Source organism: Pristis pectinata, chromosome 3 (assembly GCF_009764475.1).
Source record: "Pristis pectinata isolate sPriPec2 chromosome 3, sPriPec2.1.pri, whole genome shotgun sequence".
Lineage (NCBI taxonomy): Eukaryota > Metazoa > Chordata > Chondrichthyes > Rhinopristiformes > Pristidae > Pristis > Pristis pectinata.
This window is the reverse complement of record NC_067407.1, coordinates 49931687-49944051: the sequence shown is the minus strand read 5'-3', so window position 1 is coordinate 49944051 and position 12365 is coordinate 49931687. Positions and strand designations below refer to the sequence as shown.

At 39.6% G+C, this 12365-nt stretch overlaps 1 protein-coding gene across 4 annotated transcripts in view; it reads left to right on the top strand.

Annotated features, from left to right (window-relative positions):
- The window catches only part of nr5a2 (nuclear receptor subfamily 5, group A, member 2), a 154857-nt gene that overhangs the window by 94531 nt on the left and 47961 nt on the right, over positions 1-12365 (top strand). For all 4 annotated transcript variants that reach the window (XM_052011697.1, XM_052011696.1, XM_052011695.1 and 1 more), the window contains 2 exons: positions 1493-1612; positions 11494-11641. In XM_052011697.1, the coding sequence (XP_051867657.1) occupies positions 1493-1612; positions 11494-11641 (268 nt within the window). The remainder of the gene's footprint in view (positions 1-1492; positions 1613-11493; positions 11642-12365) is intronic.

The following is a 12365-nucleotide window of genomic DNA, read 5'->3' as shown; positions in this document are numbered from 1 at the left end:
ATGGTATGTTATCACAGCTTAAAGTCTCTTTTGTGGAAAAAAAATTGATTCATTTGGGTATATAATTAAAGTCATAGAGTTGTACAGTGCAGAAAAGGGCCTTTCAGACCACCATGTTCATGCCAACCTTCTTGCCCATATACACTAATCCCATTTAACTGCACTATATATGTATCCTTCTGTGCCACACCTATTTAAGTGCCTGTCTAAATGTCTCTTAAAGGTAATGATTGTATCTGAGTCCATCACCACCTCTGGCAGAGAGTTCCACATATCAGTCACTCTCTGTATATATATTTAAAAAAAACACCTTTCTCCTCAAATCCCCTTTTAAAACTCCTTCCTCTTACCTGAAACCTATGCTCTCTTGTTTTTGATACCCTTACCATACAGAAAAGGTTCTGACTATCTACCCTGTCTGTGCCTCTTAATTTTATTTAATAACAAGTCACTCTTCAGCCTCCTTTGCTCCAGGGAAAACCAAACCCAGCTAATCTAATCTTTCCCCATAAACTAAAATCTCCAATCCAGCCGAGATCCTGGTGAATCTCCTCTGCACTCTCTCCAACACAACCACGTCCTTCTTGTGGTGTGGTGATTAGAACTGCACATAGTACTCCAGGTATGGTCTAACCAGTGTTTTGTAAAGTTGCAACATCCCAACTTTTATATTCTGTGCTCTGACCTACAATGGCAAGCACGGCATATGCCTTCTTCACCCTCCTATCTACATGTGATCCCATTTTCAGGGAACAATGGATCTGAACCCCAAAGTCCTTCTGTTCATCAGCATCCCTTAGTGCCCTTCCATTTACTGTACATATCCTACTCCTATTTGACTTCCCAAAATGCATTACCTCACACTTGTCGGGATTAAATTCCCTCTGCCAACGGTCTACCCAGTTTTCCATCTGATCTGTCCTGCTGTAGCCTTACACAACCTTTCTCGCTATCCACAACACCGCCAACTTTCATGTCATTCCCACACTTACTAATCATACCTACATTCACATCCAAGTAAAGTATATCATCAACAAAAAGGGTCCCAGCACTGATCCCTGTTATACAGCACTGGTTACAGACATCCAATCAGGAAAGTATCCTTCCATCACTACCCTCTGCTTCCTATCACCAGGCCAGGTTTGGATCCAATTAGCTAGCTTGCCTTGGATCCTGGGTGCATTAACCTCTGCATCAGGCTACCATGTGGGACCTTGTCAAGTGCCTCACTGAAGTTCGTATGGACAACTTCCACTGCCCTGCCTTCTTCAAACATCTATCATCAATCTAGTCTGCAATGTTTTCTATTCCAGTGCTTCTTTTAAAGTACAGTCTAATGCAATGAAATTGTGTTAGAATCATTGTGTCTGCGTGTGTGCTGTTTCATTGCTGATGGAAACTGGTGGCTTGCAGCTGCTCTTTGCACTTATCTATCAAAGCAGTAAATTTTGGGGAATTGAGCACAGACCAAATGTATTTTTGTGTTTGGCAGGTTGACGACCAAATGAAACTACTTCAGAACTGCTGGAGTGAGCTTTTAATCTTGGATCACATTTACAGGCAAGTGGCACATTGGAAAGAAGGCGCAATCCTCCTTGTTACCGGGCAACAGGTGAGTACAGAATGCAAGACACCGACATGATTGCAAGGGGTTTGGGGTCCAGTTACCTTTCTCTGACCCCTTTAAAATATTTGACTTTAAAGTCAATTGGAATGTACAGTGATTCAATTTTGCTTTCTTCCAAAGATGATATACAGCCAATATTTGTTTTAATGGTAAGAAAACTAAAATCAATACCTCCCAGCATAGTAATATTCATCATTGTGCAACCATAATTTGTTGTTGATAACTAAACTATTTAATTTTGGCTCTCTCATGCTTGGGATGGAAAAGTAGGCCGGTGTTCAAGTAACAGCGTTGGTAATCCAGAAGTCGGCACAATAGCCCCATCCATGAGATTTTAATTCCATTTTAAAAAGACTGAAAACAAAATAAAACTGCTGCCAGTAAACAATGTATGACAAAAATTGGTGGATTGTTATAAAAACCTAACTGACTCAATAATGTATGCTAGTGAAGTCCAGTCCATATGTGACACTAGTCCCATTGAGATTGATTTCTGACTGTCCTCTGAGGTAACCTGGCTACCTAGTTCTTCAAACGGCTCCCATCCACTCAAGGCAACCGATGCAACATAGGCAACAGACATAGAGCATTCCTTGTGCAAATCTCTTTTTTGGAGATTGCAGAGGAAATTAGACCAAGTTGTCCTGGAAGCAAACATTGTCCCAGAAGTGCCCAACAATCAGGTTTTCACAGCCCAGTGCCAGACCAGGACCTCACTAAATCAAATACTTGCCTTTTATCCCTCCCAGTTCTAATCCTCCCAGTCACCAATTATCCTTCTCATGATCCCCTTGATTGGCCCAGGTAGTCACCAACATCCACCAATGCATTAACCATTTATCTGATCACCAACCCTATCTCTCAGGTGGATGCAAAAGATCCCATGGCACAATTTCAAAGCAGAGCTATTTTCTGTGCTCCAGTCAATATTTATCCCTCAGTCAACATCACAAAACAAATTACCTGATCATTATCAAATTGTTATTTGTGGAAGATTTTGCACAAATTAGCTTCAACATTTCAGTGTGATTATGTTGCAGAGTGTTTTAGGAAAACCTAAAACTGTGAAAGGCACTATAAATACTAATCTTTCTTCCTTAAAACTGGAAGGGTGGTTTCTTTGCCAACTCTTATTTAATGTATTCTTTGAGATTTTATCAGGTGGCATTGCTCACACACTGCTTGGGTGCCCAGCATTGCTCCTGTGACCTTGTCAGTCACAAAATCTTGCCACTATCCATGAATGTTATTCCACTTTTACTCAAGTATTTCAGCATGCATCTTGAATAAAGAAAGTGATTTGTGTTTATAGTGAGATGAATATGATTTTATAAAATGAAAAACACAAAATAGACTTTTTCAATATCTATTAATTGCTAGCAAATACCACAATAAACTTTCCGTGCAATATAATGACTTCAAAAAAACAAAATAAATCCAAAATGAAATCTAATTCAAATTGTTGACTGTCCACTATTGCAGCCCAGCTTCAGAGAGGTGAGGTTTGGTCCTTGGGGAGCAATACTAAAGCTGCCTGACTCCAGTAATACAATATATTCAGCACATTTCATAGGCTGATGTGAGCTCTATTTCACTCTGTCTTATGATTTTCTTTTTTTTCTTGCCCTCTCTCTCGCCCTCTCATTGCCTCACTTCTTCCACATTCCATCCCTCCTACTCCTGCAATCACTCCAGGTTAGAAGCATGGCTTAAATCAACAATCAAAATATCTTGTGGGTGGGAATTGTTACACCTCACTAGGAAGGATTCCTTACAGTGGTTCCCAGAGTTTCCACTGCAAGGATTGTTGTAATTTAAGTTTTAATTACCTCCAGGGTGATTGGAGAGCCAGTAGTATTCACCACTGACCTGGGCTCCTCTGTGACTCTGGGGCACCAATCAGCCTGTCAGATTCGGCTTGGGACAGTTCCAGGACTCTGGTTGATTTAGGTTGAGTGACCAGGTAAGGAGATTGAAATGGGGAATGGGTTTCCTATGTTAATTTAGTATGGCACAGCTATTTTTCCATTTTAAATAATGAGCATTCTGTGTTCTTTAGAAATATTGTCCACCCTAACCCAGTTTGTGTTTTGTTGTTGTTGCTTCCTCTCATCTTGTGGTTTGCTCTTAGACATGCTTTTTCTTTCTCCCCAGTCTGTTTCACACTCTCTCTCACTCCCCCACCTAATTTACTGTTCTAGCTTCATATTCAGAATTCATGTAGTTTCCAGTCTGCACATGATAGAGCTTGCAGTATGGCATCACCTACACTCCAAGCTTAAATAATGCCATTATTTGGCAGAATTCTAGTTGTTTGGGTTGAAATTGATCTCTAGAGTATCACTAGAAATGCTTTGTGATGTCTCTGAACTTTCATTAGCTTGATTGTGATCTAAAACAAAATGGCAATGTAACATCTTGTATTAACCTACAGTTCATAAGTTACTTTTAATAACGCAGACATGTAAAATCGATGCTCTATAGCATTTCGTCAGTGTAGCTTTGACTTGTGTTGCGCCTTCAGTACAGACAAGTGTCTGAAGGACAGGCACATTCAAAGGAATTTCCCAAAGGAGGAGAGGAGTTAGGATTGTTGACTTTGGTCAAAGAGATGTTTTTAAAGAAGGCTTAAGCATTAAGGGAGGTGGAAGGGTTTTGGAAAGGAAGTCCAGAACCTGAAGCTTGGGCAACTGAAGAGCAACTATGAGCTAACAGTGGGTCACAAAAGATGCCAGAGAGGGAGTGAAGGAAGCTTGGTATGGAATGCAGTACAAGGCTGGAGGAACTCAGCAGGCCAGGCAGCATCCATGGCGAAAAGCAGGCGGTCAACGTTTCGGGTCAGGTCCCTTCCTCAGGACTCATTATGGAGGACTGAATATATTGTATTACTATCCTGAAGGGTCCTGACCCGAAACGTTGACCGCCTGCTTTTCTCCACGGATGCTGCCTGGCCTGCTGAGTTCCTCCAGCATCATCTAGATTCCAGCATCTGCAGTCCTTTATTTCTCTATGGAATGCAGTGCTGGCAGAGGTTGTAGAGATAAGAAAGGGTAAGATTTATGCAAAAGAATTTTAGTTTGAGGACCAGGAGCCTGTTGAGGTCAGCAAAGACAGGTAATAAGTAAATCATTAATTTGGGCTGTTTTATCCTGGATGTTGAGCTTCTAAAGTGTTGTTGGAGCTGCTTGCATCCGGGCAGGCGCAGGGTATTCTATCATGCTGCTGACTTGTGCTTAGTAGATGATGAAAAAGGTTTTGGGGAGTTGGGAGGTGAGTCACTTGCAATTGAACATTCAACCTTTTGCAGTTACAGTGATTCTGCAGCTAATCTGGCCAAGATTCTGATCAATGGTGAACCCCAGGATATTGATGGGGGGCTATTTAGCAGTGATAATTCAGTTTAATGTTAAAGATAGGTGGTTAGATCTTCTCTCCATTATAGATAGTCATTGCCAGCCTTTTGGTTGACAGGAATGTTACTGTCTCTTACCAGCCATGCCTGAATGTTGTTCAGGTCTGCCTGCATGCAAAACATGATTTGCTTCATTATTTAAGGAGTGGCAAATGTGAATTATTAATTATTACAAAATGGGTTTCCCAACTCCATCTGTTTTGTACAAATCATTCTTCCTCCTACAATCACTCATAGTTTGTGTGCTTTGGGTCTTCAGTCTTGAGGTCTCACTCATCAGATGTTTGGAGCATGGAGTGGAGCTTCATGTTGTGTGATTTGTGTATTCATTCCATTGAGACTGAATGTGACATTTCATATAATATAAATGTAAAGATGCAAGTACTATTCTATAGTGCTGCCGTGTGTGCTGAGGAAACATACAGCATTCAAGTCATCCTCTTTGATAAGCAGATCTCACTCCTACCCAGGTTATTTTGATCAAAAACCTACAAGTCATTCCTGTATTTCCAGAGCATTAGAAAAAACAGCTATCAAAGTGTGACACTCGCACTACTCTTTAAGGTAATTAAAGAAAGCTGCAGTTTAAATTACTGGCTGTGAGTGGCACGTTCCTTTGTTACTTAATCAATAGTTCTTGAGGAGGTTTTCTGCATCACCAGCGCAATTTCTTCCACAGGCTTTTGTTTGTTAGCTGGTCTCCACATAACACCAGGTTTGATATATTGTGTGTGACATTAGAAAAGCAGCCAAAGGCTAAATAAAAGGAATAACAATTTTTTGTCTTGTTGCATTGTCTGCTGCAGAATGTTATTAGTGTTTTGATTGGTATCATAACAGCAGGCTATTTATAATTAAGGTCTAATGCTTTGATGCTTTTTCACAAAAGCCTGAGGGATTTTAGAAGCTTTGATGCTTCTCTGTAAAGTATCGCAAGACTACAGCTTAAGCTCGCTGTTTTCAGATTAAGTTGTTTGGGGTTTTTAAAAATTCTAATAAATAAGTCAACACAGCTTTAAAATTAAGTTGATGTATCTTGAGAAGTTTTCCTGCTTGAGCACAAAGCACACAGTATCATTTAATCACTTTACATGTCTGCTAATCTTCTCTATCTTATACTTCAATGAGTTAACAGTGGTTGAGCATTTTGGTAAGTTTTTGATTCATTCACCAAGCAACAGGCAGTTTCCATTCTTTCTTTAAGGAATATTTTGAGACACATTGCTTGGTAAAGTAAATTAACTCATTGCTGAATGCATTATTTAACCATTTAGACCACACCCTGAGCTCTGACCCTTCACCACAGCTGATACTTGCTATGACAGTCAGGGAAAGTGATGCACAAATTGACTTGTACCTTCACTGATGGAATGGCTACAAGTGAACTATCAAAATTAACCTTGATTTGAATGAATATGGTTCATGGGTGAGACTGGGGTTGGGTTCAGCTATGATGGGCTTCTGGACAAATAGGTCTAGGCCTATAGTACTGGCCTTTGTCCACAAAGGACTTCTCTGCTAAAGGACCAGGTACCAGACAGTGAAATTAGTTTAGTAAACTTAAGGAACTACCTTCACTACTCCAAAAAAAAACTTCCTCAAAACTGCCATTGTAGCATCTCATTTGATAGCATTGGCAGTAGTCTGGGGAAATTCCAGACTCTGGAATTTCATTTCTGATTTTAATATGACTGCTCATCTTATCTGGAAACGCTCCAGAATATTTCCTCATTCCTTCTCCTTTAGATCAGAGAAACCACTCCTCGCAGAAAAAGGAAACACTTCAGATTGCTTCCAGCTCATTGTACATCTGTTCTGATCTGGTATCGTACTTATCAAAAATTGCAAATGTGAGGTGATTGGTAACTAAATATTAAAATAAACATCTTGTTCACCTTTCTGGACTTTCCCAATGATTATCCAAAATAGTGAACACTGTAATTCCAAAGAAGGGAACTTAAAATTTGCTCTCCTTGAGCTAAGTATTTCCTTCTCAAAATCAATAATTTGGATCAAATAGCCAATTAACCTTTTGCATAAGGGCCTTTTGAAATTTGGTGGTGGAAAATCTGGCTGATTGATAATTGCACATCAAAAATACCAAGTATAAACTCATGCCCGCGTACCCTTTTTAAGATTTTTAGATTTGAATTTTGTTGCTGTGCATATGGCAAGTAAGCAGAGATTGTGTAGCTTTAAAGTTGTCTCAGTCTGTTTTCTTAGCAGCTAAAGGATCCTTTGAGATAGTACCAACTTGCTACTCTTTCCCCTAGTTTTCCCTGAGTAAGCCTCCCTCTGCCAAACATTAGTACTCAATTTACATTCATGCTGGGGAACAGCAACTGCTTTCTTGACTGCCAGATTACAAGTGTTGCACTTCTCTGGTATTTGCATACTTTGATTAATGAACATCTGGTATTGCTCCGCCATTGGGGAAAAGCTCGATGCCAAACAGTTCATTATCTTCCATTATTTTACACCCTATTAAAATGACAGACTTCAACAAGCATCTCCCGACAAAGTTAGATTATTAGGAAGCACTTGTTCGTATAACATTACTCTCCCTTTGCTATTGTTCTAAGTAATTCCAATTGATGTTAATGTGGTATCTAATTTTGTATTAGTGTATATTGTAGTTTCAAAATAATAGCAGCTTAAATGGCATTCAAACAACACTGGACATGTTGAATCTAGTCTGAAGGTGTAATTTAAAATGGACCTACTATGAAAACTGCTGGAATCCTTGCTGGGAAATGCAAGTAGTTCCACACCAAATTTCTGGTATTTCTCAACAGGAGTACCGGTAAGTTCATAAACTTGCAAATCCCAAACATTATGATTTGCAAGGCTGCTCTTTGTTGGTGATATCCCACTCTCCTCATCAACTTTATACTCCTCTTTGAATTTGGTGCTGGAATGCAAACTTGCTGTAATTGACCAGCGTTTAGATCTAGTATCGAAACAATAGGCCTGTTTATTTGTCAAGATAAATACCTGCGCGGGAGAGGGGTAAGTACTGGTTAGTTTATTTTTTTTAATTAAATAGCTTTAAGTTAGAAATGTCAGAAATACTCAGATCTCGAACAGGATTGACAACTGGCTAAATTTGGTGACATGGCTTAGCAGGCTGTCAAAATTTTTGATTTGCTACCTTGACAACATTTATATCTTGCAAGTCGACATTGGCCGATCTGGAGAAAATAAGTTTGTATCTGCCTTGTGGCAAGGGTAGTCACCTCACCACAGTTAGAATCACAGAGGTACAGCATAAAAACAGCTCCCCTGGCCACCAAATCCACCACAGTGGTCAACCAGCCTTTCGTCCTTCATTAATCCCCTTTTCTTTGCTTCCCCCCTCCCCCAGGTTCTTACACTTACCTACACACCTCCCAACTTGCATGTCTTTGGGAAGTGGGAGGAAACTGAGGCACCCGGAGATAACACATGCGGCCACAGGGAGAAGTTGCAAACTCCATGCAGGCAGTATTGGAGGTCAGAATTGATCCCAGACCTCTGGCACTGCAAGGCAGCAACTCTACTTGTGATGCCACTGTGCCATCCTTCTGACAAATTCTCTTGCTGAGCTCAATACACGTTAGATGATCATTCATGGGTGAGGAGAATTGCGAGTATTAGCAGTTCCCTGATTGCAGAACATTTTGGTGCTAAGGAGTTGATGAAACTAAGTACATTAGTGAGTTTTTCAGATCTACTGAGTTTTGTATTTTTGAAATTGTAACCAAATTGTATGTTGACTGTAAATTGAAATTATAAGTAACTGTATTTCCCTGGTCAGTCCCACTGATTTGTTTGGTTCAAGATTGAATGTAATGGGGAATTTGGAAGCCACGAGGATTATGAGTTTACAATATGAACCCTACAGGCCTACTTGTCATACCTGGGTCTGTATTAATCTTTTTGATCCCAGCTAGAGCAGGAGAGCAGATGTTGTAATTAGCTTCAGCAGCTGGGGAGTAAGGTGGGTTGGGGAGATCAGCCTTGGTTCCCATTGCTGCAGTTCAGTGTGTGTGTGTTGAGTGAGAACAGACTCAAATGCCTCCGTAGTTGAATACCCCATGGACAAAATGGGGATCATTTCAATGTTCCAGTGTGAGAGGTGAGTGATATTGAATCAGTCCCCTGTTTGCATCTCTTCTGATTGAAGACAATGGACATAAAACACCTGCTATTACCCACTTCACACGATTGCCTGAGCTTATAACTACCCTCCAACCTCCTTGCTTCTCATATCAAGAATGTATCAGAGGACACTAATTCCTGGAGATCTGAATTCTTTTATATCCTATATTAAAATTATTCATGGGCATATCAGTAGATTGCTGGTAAACACTGATTCAGAATGAAGCTCCTTTTCACAGATGGACCAAAACACTATCCTTCTCCGATCAATAATAACAAAAACTACTGCCTGACATATTCCACATTTAAATTTTGCTGAATGAAATTTCTCTCTTCTCACATTTCAAGCAAGTTTATTCTTTACCATCCTTTGGACTTCTCTAGATCATGTAGGAACTGGTAAGAGGATAGGCAGGAGAAATGCTCTTAGGCCACAACTAACACCAAAAGGGTGTGTGTGACTGATTTGGAATAATTTCTTTTGCTTCTTTGCCCCAACCCACCAAATAATCCAGAAGAGTGCCTGAGAACTCATTGTCAGTATAGTCTATACTGGTTATGTCCATTGTGTGAAATGAGTTTTCTGGCACTGAAATACTTCCTATTATAGTATCACATGAAGTGTTACATTTGTTTATATGGTACAAATATATATGTGTGTGTGTGTGTGTGTGTGTGTATGTGTGTGTGTATATATATATATATATATATATATATATATATATATATATACACACACACACACACACACACACACACATATATATATATATATAGAGAGAGAGAGAGAGAGAGAGAGAGAGTGCCTGACTGGATTGCTCCATTAAGGAACCGGTGAGGGTTAAATGAGCTGAATTGCCTTCTCCTGTACTGTGCTAGACGTGATTCTACAACAGATCTGTGCTAGAAGTTATGCTACACATGAGCTGCCTCCTACCTTAACTTCAATCCATTCAATATATCTTTTAACTCCATTAACACACAATAATCGAACTTGCCTATAAATCCATTTATGATTTTCACTTCAGTCACTCCATATGGTGTAAGTTTCACGACAAACCTTCACAGTCATTAATCAATTTAACTATTACTAAGATTCTTGTTTCTGTGCGAGTCCCTTAAAGCAATCGAATGTCAGAACCTGCAGTTACGATTACTTCGACCAGTGCCTGAGAACAGCACTTTGAGCGTTGCCTAAAAGAAAAGTGAGATTCCTCCTGATAGATTCTATCAAACATGGATACTGAGCATCCTTGTTACATTGGTTTACATTTAATATGTCCACATTGTAAACATGGTTAAGAGCGAGTGACGCCACAAGAGGTCACATTCAATTACTTGTAACTGATTCAAGCACTAAGCCCACTCTGCCTGATGCACTCGGGTAGCATCATTAACATACTTTTCAGCACAATTAGATTGATATAATTTGATTGACGCGTTTGGGTGATAGTTTCACTGACATAATTATTTATACTGATCCATTGTAGAAAAAAGAGCTGGTCTCCATCGAAAATTCTCCAGGCTTGCAGTTAAAACTAAAGATTCTACTCATCATATTTACTCAATAAAAAATTCCAGTCTGCCTTGTTTTTAATTGCAAATCCTGCTCCAGGGACTGGCTCACTTGCTTAAGAGGCAGCAATGTTCCATTCACCACTGAACATACTGCAGTCAATTATGGTAATGAATTGTCAATAAATATAAAAATTTAATATAGTCGGCTCTGAGTGAGTGGCAGATATGGACTTGCCTCACAGACAAATTTGCTTCTGCTGCAAATATTAAGTGCACCTGAAAGAGCTGCTGGCAAGCGGACAAGTCTATAAGGACCTACAGCACAGCTTAGGGAGTTAAAGAAGCTCCTGGATAGGTCCCACGTGATGCCATCTCACTGTGCACTTTGAGTCATCATCTACCTGAACACTGCAAAATACTTCCCAGTTAAGATCAAAGGTCCAAACTGAAAATAAATTAGAGGATACTTCAGAATTTTTAGAGAACACCATTTCCTAGTGAGCTTCTCCTTTACTGCATATTTGTTGTTGATTGCTTGGATTAAATAAGGGTTGTGGGAAACCATCACATTACATGGGATGGCTTTGGTCTGTATCCTTTATTAATCTGTTTTCCATTGTTAAACCACAAAGCTCACAAGCAAGCACTTATCTCCTGGCTTAGAAGTTAAACCGCATTTTATTATCGATGTGATCACATCTTAAGTTGAAGCAGGGAATATAAAAATTATTCCTCAGAATAAAATTGCCATAATAAATTATAAATTTTAATGATCAATTTGTTTTGTGTTTTCCAGGTGGATTTCTCAGTGATTGCCTCACAGGCCGGGAGCACTCTCAATAATCTCATGAGCCATGCTCAGGAGCTTGTGGTGAAACTTCGTTCATTACAGCTCGACCAGCGAGAGTTTGTGTGCCTCAAGTTCCTGGTGCTCTTCAGTCTTGGTAAGTACCTGATTCTGTAATATTTTAATCAAATGTCAATGCACTTGACCTATTAGCTGGACTTTTTGAACCAAGGTACATTGTCTCTTGGGTTAAGACATTATGGGCAGTTTGGGAAGTGGTAATACCGGGGAGGTGTTTGTCTTGTTTGCAGGCACGCTGGAGTTTTGGCTGTTGATTATATAAAAATAAAATACTGCAGCTGCTGGAAATCTGAAATAAAACCAGAAAATACAGGGAATGCTCAGTAGGTTAGGCAGCATCTCTAGAGAGAGAAAAATAAGTTAATATTTAAGGCCTCTGGTTATACTTGACTCCTGCACAGCTGATTCCCATTAAAATGGGTGGAGTTGAGTAAGTCTGGCTCTTGGAAATGTCAAATACTAGTGAACAAAAATGAATTTCTCCACTTCAGGCTAACAGTGTCTATATAGTGTCTAAACAGTGTAAGTCTATGCATGGAAATGGGAATTAAAGGCTTTTATGATTGTTCAATGGGAATGTGCATAGGCCTTAATTCTCTCTTGGAGAAACAACAGAAGCTGAACAATGTTTGTGAAAATATTTATGGCAACCACTTTTCTGTAGATTCCTCCACACATCCTTGGTCACTAGTGGATAGGAGGTGTGTTGTAAACAGACCCCATTCTCAAGCTAAGATTAAAATGAACTCCATTCTGTTATAACCTCTGAAACCTAAGAGAGAATAAAAGAATATATAAAA